The sequence below is a fragment of the Saimiri boliviensis genome, chromosome 7 (genome assembly GCF_048565385.1).
Source record: "Saimiri boliviensis isolate mSaiBol1 chromosome 7, mSaiBol1.pri, whole genome shotgun sequence".
NCBI lineage: Eukaryota > Metazoa > Chordata > Mammalia > Primates > Cebidae > Saimiri > Saimiri boliviensis.
Window position 1 is genome coordinate 52,547,628 of NC_133455.1, and position 27,860 is coordinate 52,575,487.

General features: G+C 36.5%; 1 protein-coding gene across 5 annotated transcripts in view; it reads left to right on the forward strand.

The window, feature by feature from the left end:
• Nucleotides 1-27,860, forward strand: part of PPP1R12A (protein phosphatase 1 regulatory subunit 12A) — a 155,877-nt gene that overhangs the window by 63,920 nt on the left and 64,097 nt on the right. For all 5 annotated transcript variants that reach the window (XM_074402511.1, XM_003927829.3, XM_074402512.1 and 2 more), the window contains exon 3: nt 15,234-15,352. In XM_074402511.1, coding sequence (XP_074258612.1) covers nt 15,234-15,352 — 119 coding nt within the window. The remainder of the gene's footprint in view (nt 1-15,233; nt 15,353-27,860) is intronic.

A 27,860-nucleotide genomic window follows, 5' to 3' on the forward strand; every position in this document is an offset into this window, starting at 1 on the left:
TACTATGTGCAAAGCTTTGAAAACCAAGTCCTCGGACTGAAGAAATAATTAGGTGAAAACATAGGAACTTACAGTAGTAACATTTTAATTGTCATTGTTTTTTATTAGTTGGAATATTTTTGTAAAAGAAATTTTCTTATCTCTACTATTTAGTTACCCTTTGTATTAGTCCATTCTCACAGCTTTGTAAAAAACCTCCCCAAGACTGGGTAATTTATGAAGGAACAAGGTTTAATTGACTTACAGTTCACAGGGCTGGGGAGGCCTCAAGAAACTTACAATTATGGCGGAAGGGGAAGCAATCACATCCTTCACATGGCAGCAGGAACAAGTGCAGCAGAAGGGGAAAAGCCCCTTATAAAACCATTAGATCTCATGAGAACGCACTTTCTGTAATGAGAACAGCAGCATAGGGGTAACTGCCCCCATGATTCACTTACCTCCCACTGGGTTCCTCCCATGACTCATGGGAATTATGGAAACAGCAATTCAAGAAGAGATTTGGGTGAAGACACAGTCAAACCATATTACCCCAGTACAATTTTTATAGGGGAAATAGAATATATTCTTTATTATTTTTCTTTATGTACTTGTTTTTTAAATAATAAGTTTCCTTGCTATCTACCCTCAGTAGGGACTAATTTCTTTTTTCTAATTTAAGTAATATTAGGAGCTCATGCATTTGAACATATTGATGTGTTTCAGTCCATTGCAGCTATTATCCTTATCAGTTAGCAAATGGTTCAATTTGGTCATTGAGAGTCTCTTTGGTCATTGAGAGTCTCTTCAAATTGGCTTCCTAAGACCTTGGCACATGACCAAATTAAGTAGTCTTTAAAAGCTTCCTGACTTTCTGGTATTGCAAGATTTTCCAGACTAATCTTTTACATTCCTGCCCAAGGCCTGGAGTCCTCATTTCTCTAAGAAACCCAGTTCCTTAGGATGGCTGAGAGTGCTCATTGCTACTGGGGTTGGTCATTGTTTTCAAGTCCCAATCAGCACCAAAGTGTTTTTTCTTTAACCTCTTCTCTCCTGTATCACTGTCTTTCCTGTCCTTCATTGCTGAGAAGTACAGGATTAAAGTAACAGATAATTACTAATTTGCTTCCTTGTGTATTACACATACATTACACTGAGTCTAATAATACCACCACCACCACCAGTATGATTACTGAAAACATTCAAAGTTTTGTTTTTGAGGGGTTTTTTTTGTTGGCATTTCTTTTTGTCTTTAGTGTATTCAACTTGGAATATACCCCCAGGTTTCTATGTGTTGAATTCACTTGAGAGTTTACTTTTAAAAGTTTTAATTTTGTTTCACAGTTTATGTAAAATATTACTTCCAATGGCGATACCTGCTCTGCCACCCTATTTCATTCCATACCCTATAGGTATCCATTTTAAAAAATAACCTCTAGTTTGCTAATAAAAGTATTATTTTTATTGAAATATTAACCTCCCTTTTTGTAATAAATGATAGAATATCACACACATATTTCTTCACTTTGTTTTTTTCACTTAACAGTCTATTCTGGAGATAACTATTGAGTGGAGTATAGAAATACCCATCATTGTTCTTTTCAGTTGTAGTACTCCACTGTGTAGTATGTCATTATAGCTTATCATTTATTCATTGTGTCCCTCTTGATTGACCAGTGAGTGTTGGTTAATTGACTGTAATTTTAGTTTTAAGTTGTCCCCCTTTTTTTGTATTCTTGCAAGTTATAGGAATTTTTATGTTTATCTGTAAAATATTTTGTATATGAATAAGAAAACTTAAATGAGTCCTTTAACATTTTGGTTACAGGTATAATTATTTGGATATAATCTTTAATGTTATTAGTTTTGTCACCATATTTATTGTTTAGGCTTCCACTTCAAATATTTAAGGAATGCTTTTATCTTGAATATCTTTAGTGTTCAATTTTCAAATATAAGAGGAAAATTAGCCCTATATTAGCCTAGCATTATATATCTTCATAGAACATGGAGTAGACTATTAATGGGTATACTTAATATGTTTTTCTTCTTGTTTGGAGTAATTTTAAAGACATTCCTGTGAAGATTTCATATCTTGTTACAAAATGCTCATAGGTTTTTGTTCATTCGTTTGTTTGAGACAGGGTCTTGCTCTGTTGCCCAGGCTGGTGTGCAGTGGGATGGTCATAACACACTGCAGTCCAGACTTCATGGGCTTAAGCAGTCCTCCTGCCTCGACAGGAGTAGCTAGGATTGTAGGCTTACACCACCGCTCCTGGCTAATTTTTTTATTTTTATTTTTGTAGAGACAGAGTCTTGCTATGTTTCCCAGGGTAGTTTCAAACTCCTGGCCTCAAGTGATTCTTCTGCTTCAGCCTCCTGAAGTGTTGGGATTATAGGAATCAGCTACCAGGCCTGGCCTGGTGACATTTTCAGTATGGAAAAAACTTCATTATCTTTGTCACTTGATGATTAAAGAATTAGCTATTTAAGGATATAACTTTCAACTATGTGTGGTGACTTATTTATGGCTGGCTTTTCTTCTTCATTGTAGCCTTTATTTTATAATCTTCCATCAGAATCCTAAGATTTCTTTTGACTCAACTTCAAAATATATCCAGTGTCTGTTTTTCATTACCTTTTTCATTTCTCTTTGATCCTGGGCACTGTTGTTTTTCACTGGAATTATTGCAGTTGCCTCCTTGTAGGCATAGGTCATCTTTCCTACATCTATTTTTTTTCCACAGTAGCCGGAATGATCGTTTTAAATTACTTCAGTTGAGTAACATGACAGTTTTATTGAAAGCTTATCAGTGGATTTATGCTGTGGGTAGAAGCCAGAGTTCTGGTGGCCTATAAAGGTGTGCTTTGGTGCCCTGTCACCTCTCTGACTCCATCCTCCACTCTTTTCCAGGCTCTGTCCTATACATAGACTGGTGTCTTGGCGGAGCCTTTAAACAGACTAGGCGTCTTGCTTCATGCCTTTGCATCTGCTGGTCCCTCTATGTGGGATTCAGTAATGTTGTTATTTTTGGTGCTTTGAAAACAGAAATTTCAAGAATTTCAGAAATTCTTGCCAAATCTAAAAAATAAACCTTACCTCCTCCCAGCAAGAAATACTGTAGTATAGGAGTTAAGAGCTCAGGGTTGGGAATCAGGCAACTCTGATTAAATCTTAATTCTGTTAAGTAATTGTTGAGTAATTGTTAAGTAATTGTTGTCAACTTCTCTAAGCCTCTGTTTCTTCATAAAATGGAAATACTAATACTTGTATCTAATTTATAAGATTATTGTGAAGATTAAATGAGATCGGGGTATAAGACATTTGGCAGAATATGTGGCAAACATTTCTATTCAGTAAATATTAGCAGAATTTGTTGTTATTGTTTATAATATTTTTGGTCACAACTTTTTAGGGGAAAATAGGTAAGTTCTTGGTTTTCCTGGATTGTTTAACAAAGGAAACAGTCATTTTATCTTTTGGTTTTAGGGCATACTTATTTAGAAGAAAGGAGCAGAGGAGAATGAAGTAGTAATTTGTCATATTTTCATTCATATGTTGTTATGTGGGCCATAGGAAAGGTGGCAAATCCATGAATTTCATTTTTATTATCTACTTCTTGTCAAGAATACTTTCTTAGTATAAAGCATATCATGTATTTTGATTAGAAGTCTTGGAGAAATTAAGATCTTAGGAAACTAGTAAAAGTTTGAGATATTTATATCCTTGTATAATAATAATGAGGCATATTTGCTAAAAGCTGTAGATGTTCTCATATACATTCTTATTCAGTTTTTCATGGAAATTTATGGGAATGTTCACTGTTACTCCTATTTCACAGTCAGAACTGGACTTTTATTCTTGCAACTTAAATTCCGGTGATGCTTTTTTCATTATATTATAACTGATAGTAGCATTGGGCACTGTGAGATTTGAAAATGACTGCAACATAGATCCTCATCTTTAGGCTTATAGCTAGATACACAATTAACTCTAATACTTGATAAACTAAATGGACCAGTGTACAAGGAACTCTGAGGAAGAAGTACTTAAATTCTGTCTAGGCCAATTAAAGAAAGATTCTAGAGGAGGTAACATTAGTTTATTTTAAATGATTAGTGTAATTTTTGCCTCTGGGAGTTGGGAGCTGCCTGAGTAAAGTCATGTTATTTGAGTGTGAGAAATAATATAAAGTTCTTTTAACTGGCTACCACTGTATTTATATTTACCATTTCTGTGTTAAAACTTACTGACTGATATCCATATGCCTAAACATTGCAGCTAATAGGCCACTAAGTACACTTGCAAACCTACCAAACATTATTTGTATGTGTTTTTTGACTGTTAATGCCTGTTATATGCAAACAAACAAAACCAGAATATTGTTGCTAACATAACAAAGTTGAATACTTTGGAAAGACTCGATGGCAGTGCCCTAAAAGAATGATTGCTGTTTAATTAGATATGGGTGAGACAACTGAAAGACTGAAAGAAAAAAATCTAAAAATATTGCGTACTCAAATTGCTTTGCTGTTGACATCAAGTTTTTGGTTCACTTTAAAGACAGTTTGAAGTCTTAGGTAACACATTACAGATATCATTTATGCCAGAAAGACAGCATGGATTTATAGTCATGAAGACATCCAAAGAAGTAGACTAGTCCTCACTAAAGGATAGATAAATAATATGCATTTATGTCTTCTATGATTAAATAAATGCATTATTTACATATATGTGTTATAATTTGTGATTGCCTGTTTTAATCAGTCTTTTTGGTTAACCAAACAAATACTGGTTCTGATTGCATTAAGCAGAAGAGCCTCTTTGGAGTTACAATTTTTTGGAGAGAAAGCATTAGTGGAATATGGAGAGAGTAGCAGGTAAGACTGGGGAAGTGAGCTGCAGTTACAGTGTAAAGGATTTGTGTGCCATGCTGACTTTGTCCTTTAGTGGTGATGCAGTTAAGTCTGTTTTTTTGGAAGATTCTTGACAGATTAGAGAGATTGGGCAAGAAAACTAGGGCAGTAGTGCTGGGATTCGAAGTAGAGCGGGTCTGAAAGAAATTTGGAGAATATAATTGATTAAGTCTTGGTGTGATTTACTGGATCTAAGTACTAAGGTAGGAAGAAAAATCAAAGGTGGTAGTGATGACAGTAGCCAACATTTACCAAGTGCTTACTCTGTGAGTGTGTGTGTGTGTGTGTGTGTGTGTGTGTGTGTTACCATTCTAAGTCCTTTAAATAACATAATTTCAGTCATCCTAACAGTCACATAAAAAAGTGTATTACTCCTACCCACAGGCCCTTATACATAAACCTCCAAAACTGCAAAAAATGAAAACATAGATTGTTTGGTGTAGACACATTTGACAACAGAACATGACCTGAACTGATGGGAGGCTATTTGTAGTCTTTATCTTACCTAACTGTAAATGTATTTTTTTGCAGAAATATTTTTGTGTTTGGTTATGGAGTGCTGCCCCAGATCTGGTGGGAGTGTTACATAATCCATAATATTATCTTTCTAAAATATGAAAAACTTTTATTTTTCTGTTGCTGGTGGAAATGAAAATTAGATCAGCCATTGTGGAAAGCAGTTTGGTGATTTCTCAAAGAACTTAAAACAATTACCATTTTACCCAGCAATCCCATTATTGGTTATATACCCAAAGGAAAATAAATTTCTACCATAAAGATACATGCATATGTATGTTCATCACAGAACTATTCACAGTAACAAAGACATGGAATTTCTGTTTTGTTTTTTTTTTTTTTCCAGATCTCTTAAGATAAAAAAAAAAAAATACAAACAATTTTGAGATTTAGTTGTGGGTGAGAGATAATAGACCTGTATTAATAATTTTTACTTGGCTGATCACAACGGCCCACACCTGTAACCCCTTGAAAGGCCAAGGTAGGAGGATCGCTTGAGACCAAGAGTTATAGAGCAGTCTGGGCAACATAGCTACCCCATCTCTACCAACAACAACAAAATTAGCTGGGCTTGGCGGTGCATGCCAGTAGGCCTAGTTACTTGGGAGGCTGAGATGGGAGGATTGTTTGAGCCCAGGAGTTGGAGGTTGCAGTAAACTATGATTGCACCTTTGCACTCCAGCATGAGCAACAGAATGAGACCCTGTCTCTTAAAAAAAAAAAAAAAAACCAAACAAACTTATTTTATAGATGAAGAGACTGAGTCATGGAGAGAAATCTCACAAAATAAGTGGCAGAGCTAAGGTTTGAACCTAGACAGTCTGACTTTTCAAATGTGCACTTGAAAACGCTACACTATTCTGCCTCCCTTTCTAGCCTTTGTCATTGGGAAAATTATGCTATTAAACTTATTAAAGCATCTAAATAGCAGAATTAGGAAAAGCTAAAGAAGAGGGAGACAGTATAGTAGAATGTTAATTTAGATTGGTCTAATTCGAGCTTTCAATGGAAAAAGTGCAGTAGGAAGCCAGAAATATTTTGGGTATATTTATAATGCACATACTGGATTTCATCAGATCTAAGATGCCATTGTTGTAACATCATAAATCCTGATTTTAAAAATTAAATAAAATTATGGTGCAGTATTTATTTTTATCATGTAAGTTTTTTTTCTTCCTTTCCCACACAGTATTACTCTCTGTGCTGCTTAGAGTATTGCAACACTGCTTGCTTTGAGATTTTCTTCTGCATCGCTGATAGGCATTCTGCAAGCTTTGATGTTGGCACTTTCTTGGTCTTACCATAAAGTATCAACAAAAAGTTTTCAGACAACATCCAGAAAAAATTTTGTATAACAGTTAAGGTCAACAAATACAGTTCCAACAATGCACATAACTCAACAATATAAATGGTTGTGACTGATGTCACATGTGGTTAATAATGACAACCCAGTCATGTCTGCTACCTGGCCAACATCAGTTATATAAAGTCAGTGATTTTAAGATTCATTGAATATAGAAGATTTCAGTGATATTAAAATGTGTAGGAAGTGTGTACCTTGTTAAAGAATGAATAGTACTTTTGCTTCTGAGAATTGGAAGTTGCAGTAATAAAGTAAAATACTAGAGCATGTAAGTGGTTTTAATAAATACATGGTTTTAAGAGTTAATACATGATTGAAGAAGTTTAGAATCAATTCGCTGGGGAAAAATAGAAAGAGTCTGTGGTATTTTCTATGTTTAAGAGTTACTTGATGAAGAAAATGTAAATACTTCCCCTGATTTTGAATTTGTCTTTTATAAATGACAATCTAGGTGCCACATTTCAGAAAGAGATTAATTTCTCTCATAAGTGTTGGCCTGGTCTTTGTTATTGGTAAAATTAATTATACTATATGCTGAGTACAACTAAAAACTCTGAATATTATATGTAAAACACAACTCTGAAAGGTAGAGAGAATAAGGCAGAGGAGCTAGGGATCTCAGGACGCAAATAATGACACAGTGATAGTTCCCTGCCTTTTCTTTTTGCCTCATATATCCCACAGTTAGAGCTGAAGAAGTTGATAATTCAGAAGTACAATGGCCACAGACAAAAAAATCTCCAACAAAAACCCAATCTTTTAAATAGTAGAGGGACACCCTAGCAAGACAGAAAACTTTTTGAGAATAACCATTCTACTTCAACCAAACACCACAGAAAAAAATCTTGGTCACACCTATACCAGCAAAGGCCAATTAGGGATCCTAGATTTCCATCCTCACTAAGCTGTAATGAGATACTCTAACACCTCCACTGGAATTGTGTCAGATTAGGCCAGCTACAGAGTTGGGACTTTAATTCCTGTAGAATTGTTCACTAGCCCTTCCCCCCACTTGCAGTGTTACTAGAGACCATGTGGGAAGCCAAAACTTATACTTTTATTTGGGAGTAAAGAGAAGCTTTTGTCCCTGCTGAGTAACATCAGAGGAGTCCTATTGAAGAATGAATACTTTCACCACTTCTTTTTCATTGTTTTTGTTTGTTTGTTTTTTATTGTACTTTAGGTTCTGGGGTACATGTGCAGATCATGCAGGATTGTTGCATAGGTACACACATGGCAAGGTGGTTTGCTGCTTCCATCCCCCCATCACCTATATCTGGCATTTTTTCCCCATATTATCCCTCCCCAACCTTCCCACCCCCACTGTCCCTCCCTTTGCCCCCACAACAGACCCCAATATGTGATGCTCCCCAAACGGTGCTCATGTGTTCTCATTGTTCAGCATTCACCTATGAGCAAGAACATATGGTATTTGGTTTTCTGTTCTTGTGTCACTTTGCGGAGAATGATGGTTCCCAGATTCATCCATGTCCCTACAAAGGACATGAACTCATCGTTTTTTATGGATGCATAGTATCCATGGTGTATATGTGAAAGCATTTCTCTACCCATGTACCCCCAACCTGGCACCCTCCCAGCACCCAGGGGTATTAGTGGAGACTGCATGGGAGCAGTAGCTTCTCAGCCAGCGACTTGTCAGAACTCCCACCCAGTCCAGGAGAATCAAGAAGCTGCCCCATCTCTAGTGTAAATGGAGGACAAGTGGGGAATCTGAACGTCTACCCCCACCTTGCAGAAATGAGATGGCACCTCCCTACCTTTATCTGCTGGAGCAGGACCAAACAAAGCCAACTAACATGAAGATTTAAATAATATCTAGAGTCTTCTAATTACCAAAGTGTGCAGATTTTAATTGAAAATTGTCTGACTGAGTGTGGTGACTCACTTTATTTAGGTAATCCTAGCACTTTGGGAGGTCAGGGTGGGGGGATCATCTGAGTCTAGGAGTTTGAGACCAGACTGGGCAACGTGGTGAAACCTCATCTTACAAAAAAAAAAAAAAAAAAAAAAAAAAATTAGGCATGATGGCACATGCCTGTAATCTCAGCTCCTCGAAAGGCTCAGGTGGGAGGATCAGCCACTGCACTCCAGCCGGGGCAACAGAGTGAGACTGTGTCTCAAAAAAAACAAAACAAAACAAAAAAAACTGTCATACCAGGAACCCAGAATATCTCAAATTGAATGTAAAAAGATAATTAATAGAGAAACACCAGAATAACAGATATTAAAGTTATCTGACAAAGATTGTAAAGCCGGCTATCTTAAAATACTTCAACAAGCAATTATGATCATGCCTGAAACAAATGAAAAAATAGAAAGTCTTGGCAAAAAAATACTCTGCAAAGAAATAAATAGAAGATATGAAGAACCAAATGGAAATTTTAGAGCTGAAAAATTCAGTAACTAAATTTAAAACTTCAATGGATAATAGGCTCAACAGCAGAATGGAGGAAATAGAAAAATTAATCAGTAAACTGATAGAAAAATAGAAATTGCCAAATCTGAACAGCAGAAAGAAAATAGGCTAAAAATGAATAGAGAACAAAAGAGTGAGTATCTATGACATCAGATCTTTCGGAATAAGTCAAGAAAGAGGACATGACTGGAAAAGTATTCAAAGAAATGATCACTAAAAACTTTTCCCAAATTTGGCAAAAGACGTAAACCTACAGATTCAAAAAACCTAGCACATTTCTAACAGGGTAAACCAAACCAGTCCACACCAAGACATGTCATATACAGACTTTTCAAAATTAAAGATTAAACAATCTTGAAAGAAATGAAAAAAAAACTACACCAGAGAGGGGATAAATGGTTTGAATGACACCAGATTTCTCATCAGAAATCATGGAGGCCATGTGTCACATTTGTTAAGTACTGATAGAAAAGAACTATTATTTTTAAGAAAACTTTCAAAGATCTTAGGTCAGAACTTTTGTTTGGATCCATAATGTTACACAGTATCTTTCATTGGGGTATAGAACTTTCACAAGAAAGTGGAAAAGTGCATTTTCACTAATGACTCAAAATTATTTACTGTTGTGCATTTTGTGGCTCAGAGACTTGCCAATGAAAATAGTATTTATTTCTGAAGTTAAGAGTGTAATGTTCTGCTTAATCTTTGAATAGCTCAGATAGCTTAGTTTTCATAATTTTTGTCTCCTAGGATGCCTTTGAGTAATTTATTCAGATTATCAATAAGCATAACTATTACAATGCTGTTTTGCCAACTTTGAGTTTTGAAACTTTGTATACTGGTTAAAATAACGTTTTGATACTAGTTTTCCTACAATAATGTATTAGTCCAGTCTCACACTGCTATAAAGAACTACCTGAGACTGGGTAATTTATGAAGAAAGAGGTTTAATTGACTCACAGTTCCACAGACTGTACAGGAAGCATGGCAGGGGGTGCCCCTGGAAACTTAGAATTATGGTAGAAGGCAAAGGGGAAATGAGCACATCTTCACATGGCCAGCAAGAAGAGAGAAAGAGCAAAGAGGGGAGGTGCTGCACACTTTCAAACAGCCGTATCTTGTGAGAACTCTAGCACAAGACAGCACTAATAGGATGTTGCTAAACCATCAGAAACCACCCCTCATGATCCAGTCACCTCCTATCAGACTCCACATGCAACATTGGGAATTGTAATTCAATATGAGATTTGGTTGGGGACATAGAGCCAAACCATGTCAACTGAATAAGAAACTATACATTAAATTTGGACACTAAATATATTTAGCTCTTGCCGATAAAGTTGCTTTGTCTCTCTTCACTAAGTTCTCATTAGCTTCTAATATAAAGATGGAGTTTTTCTTAAAAGATCAAAATTTTTAAATGAGCTATTTCCTTTTCTTACTCACTTCTGTAGTTTGGTTTTTGACAAAACTCAGAAGATAATGGAAACTATCAAAATTTGTCTTCCAAAGTCACTTAACACAGAATCTCACCTGCCTATCTAATAAACCATACTCAACTCACGTTGCAGCCAATACCTTTGTTAACAACTTTACACCTTTTGTTAGATTTTTCCAATTAGCACATACACAAATAATTTTGTAAAAATCCATTTGGATCATGTCTTGATTTGAAAGCGTACTCATTTACATATCTAAAATTATCAAATCAGAGTTGCTAGAGTGTTTGTTATAAACTCAAAATTGTCAGATTACCATTTTTTGTTGCTACAATTGATTAAGAATTTCATGATTGGGCTCAGCAGCTCATACCTGTAATCTCAGCACTTTGAGAGGCCAAGATAGGAGGATTGCATAATGCCAGGAGTTTGGGACCAGCCTGGGCAACACAGGGAGACTCCATCCTAATTTTTTTTTTTTTTTTTAATTTAGCTGGGTGTGGTACTGTGTGCCTCTATTCATTCCTAGCAACTGGGGAGGCTGAGGCAGTTAGGATGGCTTGAGCCTAAGAGTTCAGGGTTACACTGAACTATGATTGCGTCACTGCACTCCAGCTTGGGCAACAGAATGAGACCGTCTCTTCAAAAATAAAGATAAAAAAGAATTTCATCCTATACTAGGTGGCATCTCTTATGTTGACTACCTTTGAATTGCTTAAGGAAATTACTGTCTATTGTTAAGAAAATACAGGCCTGATTTTTTTTTACCCTGAAGCACTCAATAGTATTAAGTGTTCATTTGAAAAGTAGCCCAACTTGAAACTTTCAGTTTGGAACTCCAATATGAAATTTGTTTTTTGTTTTTTGTTTTTTTCTTTTCAAGGAATCTTAGTATAAATATGACATATTTTTCCCAATTAACAGTCACACAAGTAGCTTCTAATACCTCAGCTTTTGTTCTGAAGGAAATCTAGCTGTCTGTTTTCAGTATCTCCAGGGTCTCTCATAGTGAAATTCTGATATTCCAGATAGCCTGTGTTTTGTTTCACATTATCTTAAACATTGCTTTCCTTTTTTTTTTTTTTTTTTTTTTTTCTTTCTTTGAAACAAAGTCTAGCCCTGTCACCAGGCTGGAGTGCAGTGGCACAATCCCAGCTCACTGCAACCTCCACCTTCTGGGTTCAAGCAATTCTACTGTCTCAGCTTCTAAGTAGCTGGGATGACAGGCATACCCCATCACACCCAGCTGATTTTTTTGTATTTTTTTTTTTAGTAGAGATGGGGTTTTGCTTTGTTGGCCAGGCTGGTCTTGAACTTCTGACCTCAGGTGATCTGCCCACCTCGGCCTCCCAAAGTTGAAACATTGCTTATTAAATGTGATCATTTTTCATATGATAACAGATAGTACTTTTATTTTTAACTCATTCAAACTTCACATTGCCCTGTAAAACTATTTTATAAATTAGACTTCAATTGTTTAAGTTTTGTGTGTGTGTGTGTGTGTGTGTGTGTGTGTGTGTAATATATAACTAATATGTAACTAAAATGTATTATTCTCAACTATGTCTTTGAATGTCATACAAGTGTCAACAGGCAGAGGTGGGAATCGAACTCAAAGTCTGCAGAGCATAAAAAAGTTTCTGCTTTTTTTCACCCATCCAACCTTTGAATTTCTTTGAGATTATTCATGGTAGATAAGAATTAATCTACCATAGGATTAATTAATTGTGGGATTTTGTTTATTATTATTTTTTCCAGTGTGCCTTTGTAACATTTATATTTGCAATTGATAGTTCCGGAGCGTAGGAGAAGTTTGTAAATTTTGTGTGTCTCTGTGTGTGTGTGTGTGTGTGTATGTATACATATACATATATATGTATATATGTACATAAAACACATACCTAAACTTTTGGCTCAAGGATTGTTTTGGGCCCTGCATGCTGCCAGCAGTTTTAGTACTTTACTCTGTTAGTTTCTCTTAACATCCTTCCTATTTATATATATTCTGTTTTGTCTGTATTTGGCTTTGACCTGGTATTTCCTTGAAATTCTGCTTCCTGTAGTTCAAGCACTGCAGCTCTTCTGAGATACTCCTTTCATTCTCAATCTTTGTATCCTTTGAACGATTTCTGGTACCCAAGCAGAATAGATGTATTTTTATGTAAATATCCCTAGTTGTTTGGAATTTTGCCTAGGAGAATAATTACATATTCTCTCTGAGCATAGCACAATAAGACTACTTATCTTACCTTTCTCCTTTAGATTCATTTATTTATTTGTAGTCTATAAGAAAATATTCTTGTTTAGTTTTATATGCATTTTTAAAACTATGAAAACAGAAAAAATAACCTCATATAACTTCTGTTTGTAGAATTTCCATAAAGATCATAAAACTTTTATAACATATTTTCAAGTATAAAACATGAAACTACAAAATGATACAGTAGCCATTTTTGTGATCTGATACACATGTCCAAAACAAACTTACTACAGAAAACTTGATTAACACATAAAACAACCAATATAAATCTCACTTCCTCTATCTTTTAGAGGTAACCACTGTTAGAGGGGGTATGTGAGTGTGTATAAAGTACATAGAGATTGATCAGTTATTTCATTTACTCTAAGGAAAATGAACTGGGCCTCCATCTAGCTATACATACTTCCTATCACAGGACTTTATTGATTTTGTTCTTTTTCACCTACACCATGTTGCCCTTCTATTCTCTTTTGTTAGTACCTACATAATTATCAGAGAATCCTTTTCTGACTTCACTAAATCCATTTTTCATTTTAATCCTAGACACCACCTAATTCTGTTACGTGCACAGCTTTATATTTATTTGTATATTTAATCTGACTCTCTTACTAGACTATAAACTTTTTGAAGGGAAGGTGTGTGTTTCTTTTTGCTTATCATTACATTCCTGGTATGTAGCATAGTGCCAGATGTATACCAGACACTCCATGAATATTGATTGAATTAATGAGTACAATTGAAATACTAGCAAAGAATGTAAATAAGTAGTTCACAAAAGGAGAAATACAAATGCCAGTAAATATATCTAAATATTTTCAGTCTTGTGTATAATCAGAAAATATAAATTAAAGCTATGACAACATGTTTAGCTCCATGATGTTGGTAAAATTTTAAAAGATGGTTTGTTTCAACTGTCAATATTTAAGTGTACATCTATTAAGAGAATAGTATTAAATGAAGGTATGAACCAGACATACTGTGGAATATTTTTCAGGTGTTAGAAGAGTTGCATTATACTTCATTTAGAATAATCTCATTAATTTGTGCTTTACAAAACGAACTCCAAAAGTGATGGTGTATGTATGTTTTACACACATGTACATTTATGGCAGAAGTACTGGAAAGAGTTTTGCCCTACTGTTGTTAGTGGTTATCTCTGGGATAGGGAACATAATAGTGGGAGAGGTATAAAGGAGTTCTTTTTTCCCTCTGTAGATGTGTACTTTTTTTTTTTTTTAACTCTTTTATAATGAGAATATTTTTATGTGGTCTAAATATGAATGAATTAAATTGGTTAGGAACATAAAGAAAAAGGCCCATTTTTTACATATGAAAAAATAAAACCAAGGATACCCAAATAAAATGGTTTAATCTAGAACTACAAGTAGTGCTATATTTTTGGAACCTAAAGTGTGATACAGGCAGGAAGAAGGAGGAGGCTAACAAAAAAGACGAGGTCGGGTCAGTGAGGGCCGAATATTATCTTTACTCCTAGCATGGTAGAGCCATTCAAAAAATATTTTAAGTTAGGAATTGACTTGGGTAATAGATGGTTATGTGGTTCACTAGATGACTCTGGGAGATGTGCTGTTGACAGGGTTAAAGAGATTAATAACTTTTTTGTATCTGAATCCCTTTGGCAGGTTTGATGAAGCCTATAGATACTTTCTTAGAATTGTGTTTTGGATGTATAAATTAAAATATAGAGTACACAGAAGCCAGTTATATTGGAATGCACTTATCAAAATATTTTTAAAATATGTTTGTAGTGTAATTGTCTCTCTGTTTCTTAAGTAAAATATTAAATAAAAAGACAGTGATAGTTTTAATAACTAATTTAAAAATAGTGAAGCAATAATTTAATATATCTGTGTTAATTGATTTTTTTTTAATGAAACTTCTGAATTTTACCCACAAACCCCAGCTTAAGAACTCTTGCTTGTAGGATGAGATTGGGAGCACAGAGATCAGTAAGGAAACCAGTCCACATGGAGATAATGAAAAGTCTCAGTGGTGTTGGATCCTGTGAGACTTTCTAATTATTATTAAAAATTGGCATTTTTATGAAAGACTTTCTAATTATTAAAAATTTACATCTTTGTATTGGTAAAGCAAGGTGCATACATTATAAAAAAATTAGGAAATATAAATTTAAAAAAAGAAACATGCTCTATGCTGGTTTTTTAAAATTTAAATAATGTGTGTACTGTCCTTGATTTTTTTATTGCTGCTTTATATAGGAACTTTCCTCATTGGTTATGCATTTAGTTTTATTTCAATGATAGTATCTTTTGCTTAACTGTTTTCCCTTTGGTTTTACAGGTTTTTGATTGGTCAGGGAGCACATGTTGGGGCTGTCAATAGTGAAGGAGACACACCTTTAGATATTGCAGAGGAGGAGGCAATGGAAGAGCTACTTCAAAATGAAGTTAATCGGCAAGGTAAAATCAAAAGCAACCTAAATGGAAAAAATGTTTTAGAAAGAATATGATACTTTTCTAGCAAAAAAAAATTTGTTGACATTGAAGGACAATCATGATTGAATGAAAAAAATAAATTCAGCTTGTAAAACAATAGTACAGTAAGATTCTGTTTTCTAAAATATACTGACTGTTCTCAACTCTATCTTTTAAGTATTTTTAAAGTTAAAAGAAGTATCACAAGCAGCAGGATTAGGCATAAAATTATATGGAAGCAAAAGTTTTGGAGCAAATAAAGCAGGCAAAGAGGACATAGAAAGTACACAGGGTAGATGTGGCATGTTGCAGTTGAATAGTGTGGTCAAGAAGGCCTCATTGATGAGGGGTCATTTAAGCTGAGATGTGAATGCTGTGAGGGAATGAGCCATCTTGATCTGGGGAAAGAGCATTCCAGACAGAGGGAGCAATGAGTTCAAGAATGGGAGAATGCCTTACATATGCAGAGAAGCAGCAAGTAAATCAGCATGACTGGATAGGCAGAGCAAAGGAAGAGGTAGGTAGGAGATGAGGTCTGAGAACAGGCAGAGCAAAGGAAGAGGCAGGTAGGAGATGAGGAGAAGTAGCAGGAGGCCTTGTGAGCTGTTGGAAAGACTTTGGCTTTTAACCTGAGTGAAATAGAAAGCCAGTGGAGAGATTGAGGCAGAGAATTGACATGACTTAATATACTTTTAGAAAAGATCTCTCTGACTTTTGTTGAAAATAGATTATAGGAAGGCAAAAACAGAAGATAGTGGTTAGGACATAATTGCTGTAATCCAGATAAAATAAGGTGATTTATTTTTGACTGGTAGTAAAGTGATGAGAAGAGGTTGGATTATGGGTATGTTTTGAAGGTTTGGCCAAGAGAATTATTGAGTCATTAGATATGAAGTGTGAAAAAGAGAAGATTCTTAAGATTTTTGGTTTGAACAAATGGATGGATAAAGTTTCTGTTTGAGGTGTGAATATTATAAGAAGAGTAGGTTTTATACAGAAAGATCAGGGCTTCATTTTCAGGCATGTTAAATTCGTTTTGCCTGTTAGATATCCAAACTGTTGAATATGTGAGTCTGGAATTAAAAAATGGATATATAAATTTGGGAGGTATTCATTTATAGATAGGAGTGATTGCTAATGGTACAGAGTTCATTCTCCTAAGAGTGATGAGTATTCTAAAGTTGATGATGATGATGATGATGATGATGATGATGGTTACACCACTCCTCAAATTCACTAAAAATACCATTGAATTCTATACTTTAAATGCTGTGGGAATTATATCCTAATAAAGCTCTATGTGTGTGTGTATACATATGTATATATAAAATATGATCCAGCAACTCCTCTTCTAGAAATATACCCAAAAGAATTTTTTTTTCTTTGAGACAGAGTCTCACTCTGTCACCCAGGCTGGAGTGCCTTGGTGCAATCTGGGTTCACTGCAACCTCTGCCTCCTGGGTTCAAGCTATTCTCCTTGCCTCAGCCTCCTGAGTAGCTGGGATTACAGGTGCCCGCCACTATGCCTGGCTAATATTTTTTATTTTTAATAGAGATGGGGTTTCACCATGTTGGCCAGGCTGGCCTCCAACTCTTGACCTCGGATGATCAGCCCGCCTCGGTCTCCCAAAGTGCTGGGATTACAAGTGTGAGCCACCACTCCTGGTCTACCCAAAAGAATTTAAAATAACTCTTTGAAGAGATATTTGTACAAACATGGGTGTACAAATTATTCATATTAGCCAAAAGGTGAAAGCAAGCATAATGTCCATTCATGGATGAATAAGTAAACAAAATATGGAATGTACACACAGTGAAATATTATTCAGACTTAAGAAGGAAAGAAATCCAACGTATGCTACGACATGGAGGGCTTTATGCTAACTGACATAAGCCAATGACCAACAACAACAACAAAAAAAAAACAAAAACAGATGAACCTACGTATATGAGATACCTAGAATAATCAGATTCATAGAGAAAATAGAATGATGATTGCCACGGGCTGGAATACGGGGAGAAAAGACAGTTGTTTAATGGGCAGAGTTTTACTTCTGCAAGATGGAAAGAGCTCTGTAGTTGCATTACCCAACAATGTGAATGTACTTAGCACTACTGAACTGTACAGTTAAAAATAGTTAAGACCTGTAATCCCCAGCTAAGCAGAGGAGGATGGCTTTAGCCTGGGAGTTCGAGGCTGCAGTGAGCTGTGATCACATCACTACTTTCCAGCCTGGGTGACAGAACAGAATGAGACCCTTTCTCAAAACAAAAAAAAAGGTTAAGATGGTAAATTTTATTTTGTTTATTTTACTACAATTAAAAAAAATTATGTGTATATGTGTGGTTACTTCTGCAGTACTTTTGGGCAGCACACAGACACACACACGCGCACACACACACGCGCGCACACACACACACAAATTGCCACATGTGATTTTTGTTATATTTCATTATCTTTAGACAGTGATCAGACATATTATTAGAGCTATGTTTTACTAAGGTCAAATGATAGGAGAATGGTATGAAATATTGATGTAGAAGACTGACTCCTGCGGAAATGTGGTTCATCAAAAAATAGAAACTAAGGATTAGAAAGGAGTAGAAGGCAAATAAATTCCACGAAAGGAGACTTTTTTATTCCTTGGGATTAGGAAAATTTGTGATGACTGTGGGTTTGTTTTGTTTTGTTTTAGTTTGTTTTGAGACAGACTGGAGTGCAGTGACATGATCATGGCTCACTATATCCTCAGCCTCCTGAGTGATCCTACCACCTCAGCCTCCTGAGGAGCTGGGACTATAGGTGCATGCCACCACACATGGCTAATTTTTGTACTTTTAGTAGAGATGGAGTTTCACCTTGTTGGTCAGGCTGGTCTTGACCTCCTGAACTCAAGCAATCCACCTTCCTTGGCCTTCCAGAGTTCTGGGATTACAGGCATAGTGACTGCGTCTAGCCAACTGTGGGTTTGTTTTTAAAAAACTATCTTAAGCCGGGCGCGGTGGCTGAAGCCTGTAATCCCAGCAGTTTGGGAGGCTGAGGCGGGTGGATCACGAAGTCAAGAGATCGAGACCATCCTGGTCAACATGGTGAAACCCCGTCTTTACTAAAAATACAAAAAATTAGCTGGGCATGGTGGCACGTGCCTGTAATCCCAGCTACTCAGGAGGCTGAGGCAGGAGAATTGGCTGAACCCAGGAGGCGGAGGTTGCGGTGAGCCGAGATCGCGCCATTGCACTCCAGCCTGGGTAACGAGCGAAACTCTGTCTCAAAAAAAAAAAAAAAAAAAAACTATCTTAAGCACTAAAACTGAGAAAAACCTAAAATAGAATTGAGGTGTTATAAAAAGTGATTGAAGATAATTAGAGCCCAGGAAAAAACAAGACATGCAGTAGAAAAGTGGTTATAAGCTGGAGCCTGAATAAGCACACAGAAGAGCTTTTAACAGCCATGTTCTAGACAAGTATTTTAGAGTCATGGGATTTTCTAGAGCTGAGTAAACTAAAGAATAGGTATAAAGCATCACAACATAGCAAGAAGAACTTACCTGCCCATTTTGCTCTGATGAGTGCTCAGACAGCTCAGATCACAGTTTCCTGTCAAACAATGGTAATTCTTTAAAACAAACATTTAAGGCTCCTATTTATTATCTGACGTTAGCAATTGTTATGAACTAGAAAAGGTGTGGAGTTGTACTGAAAGTTTCTTGCATTGGATTTCCTTCTATATAAGGGAAACTTAGCAAAACTGTAAGCAGGGCTGATTAGAAAAGGATTCATTCAATATTGATTAATGTGCTAGCAGATGTTCTATGTGTCAGGTGTTAATAAAGAAAGCAAGACAGTCCTTAAGGATTTCACAGTCTAGCAGAAGTGGCAAATAAAGAGAGCTTCACAATACGGTGTGCATTAAAATATATAGGAACAGAATGTTGTGTGAGAATAGAAAAAGCTATAGTGAGGAAATGTTTCAGAGTGATGACATTTAGAGGGAGTTTTCTTGGCAAAGAAGGGAACTGATGGACAGAAAAGGCAGGGTATCAAAATGTGCAAAGAAAAGGAATTGGAAGGCCAAACACAGTGGCTCATGCCTATAATTCCAGTGCTTTGGGAGGCTGAGGCGAGAGGCTTGCTTGAGACCAGGAATACAAGGTTACTTTGAGCTACGATCACATCACTGCACTCCAGCCTGGGCAACAGATTGAGACCCTGTTTCTTTTTTTTTTTTAAAGAAAAGCAATTGGAGATGTACATAGCATATGTAGACTGGAAAACATACATTCATTGGGACTGGAATGGAGATGCTAAGTCAGGGCGGGATTTGTAGAAGGTGAGGCCTGAAAAGATAGAATGGAGCCAGATGGTGAAGGAAATCTATTTTGTATGCATTGGATAGATGCAGCGAAGATCTCTAAGCAATGAATTAATCTGGTTGGATTTGGTTTTTAGTATAAAGCTTATGGCAACTTGGAGGATGAAATTAGAATGTAGGATATATGATGACATGCATTCCTTGAAGATTTTCAAATTAGTCCAGGCGAAAGATGGTAAGAGCCAAAACCTGTTACATTTGAAATGAAGAACAGGCTGTCTTGAGGAAATATTGAAGTAAAACTAGAAGAGTTTGGTGAAAAAATTGAATGTGGATATCAAGGAAAAATTAAGGCTAACTCACTAAAGTTTCCATTTGAAGAAGTGATGATTAGATGAATTCATGTGGGAAAGTATGAGATGAGACAAACAGACTGAGGAACTACATGAGTATATGTTGAGTTTATAGTACTAAAACACATCTTGGTGGCAGTGGTTGGTACATTGTTAGAACTTAGGATATGTAAAGTTGTGAAAAGCAAACCTAGGAGAACCATAAGGAGTGGGAATTCTGGGAACTGGTAGATGAGATGACCCCGGAGATAAAAAGCTAAGTGCTAACAGTAATAGTAGTAGTAATGATAGTGCTGACTGTTATTAAATGGCTATTACATCAGGCATTGATCAAAGAGCTTCACATGCATATCTTCACTTCATCCTCATAGCAATTCTGTTACCCCATTTCTAGATGAGAAAATTGAGGCTTAGTGATTTACCCAAGATCATACAGGTAGGAAGTGGTAGTACTGTAGGACAGATCTGTCCTAAATAATATGAAAGATATCTTGAGCCCAGTCTGTACCACTGTACCACACTACATTTTATTTAAAATGTCTCCTAGAAAATACTTCATGATGTTCATTTGATACATATAATGGGAATGCATAAATTTATATAGCATATCTTAATTCTAAAGAAACAAAAAAGTATAGGGGCATCTCTAACAGATTTCAATAATTATTTAGAAAGCAACCTAAATTTATCTCTAGTTGTATCAGTCCATTCTCATGGACTAATGACTAATGAGGCGGCCTCAGGAAACTTACAGTCATGCAGTCATGACAGAAGGGAAATCATTCTTAGCGAAGTCCGTTCTCATGGACTAACACAACTAGAGATATATTTAGGGTGCTTTTTTATAATTAAGCTGCTATGAAGAAATGCCCAAGACTCGGTAATTTGTAAAGGAAAAAGATTTAGTTGACTCATACTTTCACAGGGCTGGGGAGGCCTCAGAAAACTTACAATCAGGCAATCGTGACAGAAGGGAAAGCAAACATCCTTCACATGGTAGCAGGAGAAGAGAAGTGCTGAGCAAAGATCGAAAAGCGCCTTATAAAACCATCATATCTCATGAGAACTCATTATCACAGGAACAGCAGCACTGACAGTAACTGCCTCCATGATTGAGTTACCTCCCATGGAGTCCCTCCCATGACTTGTGGGGATTGTGGAAACTACAATTCGAGATTTGGGTGGGAACATAGCCAAATCATGTCATTCTACTCCTGGCACCTTCCAAAACTCATGCCCTCACTTTTCAAAACACAATCATGTCTTCCCAGCAGTCCCTCAAAGTCTTAACTCATTCCAACATTAATCCAAAAGTTCAAGTTCAAAGTCTCATCTGAGAAAAGGCAAACTCCTTCTACCTGTGAGCATGTAAAATTGAGAGCAAGTTAGTTACTTCCTAGATACAATGGGGGTACAGACATTGGGTAAATATGCATGTTCCAAATGGGAGAAATTGACCAAAACAAAGGGGCTACAGGCCCTAGGCAAATTTGAAATCCAGTAGGGTCATTATTAAACATTAAAGTTCCAAAATGATTTCCTTTGATTTCATGTCTCACATCCAGGTCATGCTTATACAAGATGTGGGCTCCCACAGGCTTGGACAGCTCTGCTCCTGTAGCTTTGCAGGGTACAGCCCCACTCCTGGCTCCTTTCGTGGGCTGATATTGAGTGTCTGTGGCTATTCTAGGCACACAGTGCAAGCTGTCAGTGGATCTATCTCTGGAGGATGGTGGCCCTCTTCTCACAGCTCCATGAAGCAGTATCCCTGTGGAGACTTTGTATGGGGGCTCTGAACTCACATTTCCCTTCCTCAGTGCCCCAGCAGAAGTTCTCCATGAGGGCTCTGCCTCTGCAGCAGACTTCTGCTTGGACATTCAGGCCTTTTCATGCATCCCCTGAAATGTAGGTGGAGGTTCCCAAACCTCAATTCTTGACTTCTGCATACCCACAGGCCCAGTACCACATAAAAATCACAAAGGCTTGGGGCTTGCACCTCTGAAGCAATGACCTGAGCTGTACGTTGGCCCTATTTAGCCATGGCTGGAATAGCTGAGACACAGAGCACCAAGTCCCAAGGCTGGACACAGCAGGGGGGCCCGTGAAACTGGCCCATTAAACCATTTTTCCCTCTCAGGCCTCCAGGCCTGTGATGGAAAGGGCTGCCATGAAAGTCTCAGACATGACCTGGGGACATTTTTCCCATTGTCTTAGCAATTAACATTTGGCTCCTCATTACTTAGGCAGATTTCCACAGCCACTTGAATTTCTCCCCAGAAATTTTATTTTCTGTCACATCAGGCTGCAAAGTTTTCAACCTTTTATGCTCTGCTTCCTTTTGAACACTTTGCTGCTTAGAAATTTCTTCCATCCGATACCCTAAATTTCCTCCCTCAAGTTCAGAGTTCCACAGATCTCTAGGGCCAGGGCAAAATGCCACTAGGCTCTTTGCCAAAGCATAACAAGAATGACCTTTGCTTTAGTTCCCGACAAGTTTCTCATCTCCGTCTGAGAACACCTCAGCCTGGACTTCATTTTTCATATCACTATCAGCATTTTGTTCAAAGCCATTCAATACATCTCTAGGAAGTTTGAAACTTTCCTACATCTTCCTTCTTCCTCTGAACCCTCTAAACTGTTCCAATCTCTGCCTGTTACCCAGTTCCAAAATTGTTCTTCATTTTTGGGTATCTTTACAACAGTGCCCCACTACCCAGTACCAAATTACTGTGTTAGTCCATTCTCATGCTACTATAAGGAAGTACCTAAGAGTGGATTATTTATAAAGGAAAGAGGTTTAATTGACTCACAGTTCCACATGGCTGGGGAGTTCTTAGGAAACTTACAATCATGGTGGAAGAGGAAGTAAAATCATAGTGGAAGGAGAAGCAGACACGTCCTTCTTCACAGGGTGGCTGGAGAGAGAAGTGCTGAACAAAGAGGCAAAAGCCTCTTAAACTATGAGATCTCATGAGATCTCACTCACTATCACAAGAACATTAGCATGAGGGTAACCACCCTTACGATTCAGTTACCTCCCACTGTGGGGAACTGTTACTCAGTTCCAAAATTACTTCCACATTTTTGGGTATCTTTCAACAGTGCCCCACTACTGGGTACCAAATTACCATGTTAGTCTGTTCTCACGCTGCTATGAAGAAGTACCCTAGTGTCCTTCCCACCACACATGGGGATTATGGGAACTACAATTCAAGATGAGATTTGAGTGAGGACACAGCCAAACCATATGACCAGTAGTGGTAACATTTCTCAAATTGGTTATGAAAATTATTATTTAATATTTTTAAGTTCTTTAATTATTCTTTTGGCTTTTATTTCTTATTCTAGGACATTTGGTCAGTAACTAGTTATGCTTAAATAAATTGCCTTTGAAAGTAGTGATAATTGAACAGTAGCTGTAATATTTTCTTTATTTAGCTAGGGACACAAATAAATTATTGAATCTGTTAGCTGACCAAATTCCAATCTAATTTTATTTATTTATTTTTATCTAAGAGATTTGGCTGTACTTTTAATCTAATGCTTACTGCTCTTAAATCATAGTGACAGATGTTAGTCTAATCACTTTGTTACAACCAATTTAGTTTTATTATATACTGTTTTCATTGTTAAAAACCTTACATTTATAGTAGGTGGGTTAAGGATCAGTTAAATGCATTATAAGGTTTTTTTTTTCTTTTAAAACAGAAATCAAGAAATGAGAAGCAGAATCATAGACTTTTCAAACTGATAATAATAATTAACACCTTAGGGGCTTATTCTTGATCTAAGCACTTTCTATGTATTAAGTTAGTTTTCAGAACAAACCTACAGGATAGGTACTGTCGTCACTTCCATTTTACAAATGAAACCAGACCATAGCATAGATTGTCTTGACTGAGGTAGTACACCTAGTAAGTGGTGGATCAGAGGTTCAAACCTAGCCAGTCTCAGTTTAATATCTGTATTCTTAACCTATCTATCTTACTAATATCCAAAGAAGCCATAGCTTTCTCAGGATTACTGGCTAGTTAGTCAAAACACTGAAATTAGAAAGCAAGTCTCCTAACATATAGTGCAATTAGATGGGTTTTTTTTCTTTTTGTGTTTTGTTTGTTTGTTTGTTTGTTTGTTTGTTTGTTTCATTTTTTGATGAGCTAAGCAGGGTCAACATACTCTAATCGGGAGTATTTTAATAATTTAAGAACAAAGTAAAGATTTTTGTTTTCTAATTTAATTTTCTTAAACACAAGAAATTGCCCTTCACATTACCTTTAAACTCGGATTGTTTTTTATATGAATCAGATATGAGCACTATTTGGAAGCTAAAGAAGGTAATTGGTTTATCGTTAGATAAAGATAGCATGAAATTAGATAAATACAGAAGAAGTAGTTTTTTTTTTACTCAAAGTTCAAAGGAAACAATAGTAAAAGACAATAAAAATCAGAATGTTTAAGATTATAATGACAGGAGTGATAATAAAAAAAAGTTAACCTGTTTTAAAAGGCAGTAAGAGAATAACGCATTCAAAAAGCAAATCTGAGACAAATCACTTAATAGAAAGGTTATTAACATTAGTCATATCTTAAAGTGGGCTGATAATCTTTTGATAGGAAATTTTTGATATATGTAAAACTGCTTTACTATAGAAATGGTAGCTACTGACTTTTATAAAAATTATAATAGGTTATATTCATTGCATATATAGTTTATACAATTTATTGTTTTTATAAGGTCTATTTGGAAAATCTTCCTGCAAGTTTCTTTCATATGCAGTAATGAGATTTTACAATCTCTAGTGTGAAGATGACTTTTCCTATACTTGTGTAATCTTGGAGTTTTAAAAATATTTCTGAATTGTTGTCTGCTTTTTAAAGGCTTAGCTTCAGTTGAGTATTGAGCAGTTTAGTTGTCTTGAAAAAAATGGTAGTGTGCTAATAAGCAGGCAGTATAAAAATATAGTTAAGGTAGAGGATAGTAGCTTGCATGACAGCACAGACCATGATGTACTTGGGGACTATGTGGAGATCTAGATGGTTAGAATACTAGATAGTGGTAGAGGAGAAAGACTATAGACGGAGTTAAAAATGTATTGAGACCAAGTCATAAAAGGCATTGTCTTCTATACTAAAGAGCTTGAGCTTTGTCTTACAGGAGCAGCCATTGACAAATTTTATGTAGAGAAACGACATCATATTTAATTTTTTCCAGTTCAGCAGTAGATTGGGAAATGAATTGGAAGGGACTAAAGACTGAATGAGTCAAGGGTCAGTAGTAGTAGTCAAACTGTGAGACATAAGCTATGAACTAAGATAGTGATAGGAGCCATTTAGAAGACGGTGTAGAGGTGGCAACCCCAAATCTGGTAACTGACAGGCTGGTGTATTAGTCAGGCTTCTCCAAAGAGACAGAACCTGTAGAGTAGATGTAAGGGAATTCATTAGGAGGAACTGACACACAATCACAACAAAGTCCCACAATAAGTCACCTGCAAACCAGAGAAGCTGGTAATGTGACTGGCTCAAAGCCAGTAGCGTGTCTCGGTCCAAGTCCAAAGACTTAGAAGGTGGGAAACTGACACTGCAGCCAGGCCTGACAGCCCCACAAGGGGCCACTGGTGCAAGTCCCAGAGTCCAAAAGTTGAAGAACCTGTATAGTCTGATATCCAAAAGCAGGAGGAAAAAAGGTCTCCTCCTCCTGAAGGCAGAGAGCAAGCACAGAGGGCAAATCCTCATTCTTCAGCCCATTTCTCCCAGCCAATTGGATTGTGCCTGCCCACATTGAGGATAGGTCTTCCTCTCCCAGGCCACTGACTCCCATGTCCGTCTCCTCTAGAAACACCCTCAAATGCACCCAGAGACAGTGCTTCACCAGCCATCTAGGCATCTCTCAATCCAGTTAAGTTGACACCTAAAATTAACAATCACAGATGGGGTGAGAGAAAGGGAAAGGGGGAAATTCAGATGACTTTCAGGTTGCTAGGTAAGTGAGGGCACTTAGTGTAGGAAAACAAGACAGGCAGCAAATAGAAAGTTTTGGGGAAAATTAGGTTAAGATTGTAGCACTGAGTTTGAGATGCCTATGGCATATTATTTTATTACATTATTTCCTGAGTTCTCTCTTCTACAGGCTTAGATACCCAACTAATTGCTTGATGTCGCTGACTACATATTTGTTAGGCATCTTAAACTTCCTATTTCCGAAATTGAAACTAATTTTTTCAGTTGCTCAGACTGTAAACCTCTGATTGATTCTTGACCTCTCTTTTCCTTCTGTATCCAAACTAAGAGCAAATTATGTTGGTATGCCTTGAAAAACCCAGAATTCAGTACTTGGTAAAATAGTAGGCATTCAGTACATATTCAGTGAATGAATGGATGAATGAAAAAATCTTGACCAAACAGTTATATACATGGATATGGATTATGGCAGAATCTTAGCTGAGGAAATGTGTATGTGTTTGTATTTTCGTTTTTTGTTTGTTGATTCATTGTTTATTTAGTGAACATTTACTGATCTCTCTGTACTTTGCTTTTTTATTTTTATTTATTTATTTATTTATTTTTGAGACAGAGTCTTTGTCACTCAGGCTAGAGGGCAGTGGTGTGATCTTGGCTTATTGCAACCTTCACCTCCTGGGCTTAAGTAGTTCTCCTGATTCAGCCTCCCAGTAGATGGGACTACAAGTGCCTACCACCATGCCTAGCTAATTTTTTTTTTTTTGTATTTTTGGTAGAGACAGGGTTTCACCATGTTGACCAGGCTGGTCTCGAACTGCTGACCTCAAATGCTTCACCTGCCTCAGCTTCTCAAAGTGTTGGGATTACAAGTGTGGGCCAATACACCTGGCTCTGATCTCCCTTTACTTTGTATCAAGTATTCTACCAGACAGTGGGGATAAAAGACAAAAAGGCTCATAGACTTGTGGAGTAAGGCAGATTGTAAATGCATTGTGGTGTGTGCTGTTTATTAAATAGCAAGTAGTCAAAGCCATAAGATCACATGAGATCATTCAGGAATTTCAAGATTATCTTTAATTTTTTTTCCAAGGTGTTGAGCTCTTTAAAAGAAGGAATTCGAGGGTCCTATTCATTTATTCTTCCTTTTTTTATTTTTTGGAGGTTTTTTTTTTGGGGGGGGTGGGGGGAGCAGGGTGTTGCTTTCACCCAGGCTGGAGTGCAGTGGCATAATCGTGGCTTGCTCCATTCTTGACCATCTGGATCAAGTGATCCTTTCACCTCAGCCTCTTACGTAGCTGGGATTATAGGTGTGAGCCACCTCGCCTGGCCTCTTCCCACTTGTATCACCTCAACCTAGCATAGTGCTTAGAGTAAGTGCTTTTAAATGAATGAACGTTTATATAACTTACTAAAATTATGAAAATAATTTTAATGGTATAAAGAATGTACTATGTTGGAAAATGAAATGAAAGAAGTTTGGTAGAAAATAATGTATTTTAAAGTATGATACATTTTAGATGAAGACAGAACCTCCAAGTTGAAGCATTCAGTAAACATTTGTACCTGCTAGGCCAGATTTCATAGAACAGATCAAAACAGTAGATAGAAATTTGAGACTTATTCATTATAATTGTTAAAAAAAAAATTTAGCCCAAAGGATGCTTATACCTTAGGAAATGTTCAGATTTTTGAAAATAAGAATAATCAGAAAGGAAAAATAAGATCGAAATAGTATTATGGGGTAAAACCAAACAATACATAGAGAAAGTTAATAAAATGTCTGCAGTATTCTCACATTTTTTAGTTTAACCAACTTGTTATCAAGTAGCCCATTTAAAAAGATACATATATACTTTCATTTTTAAT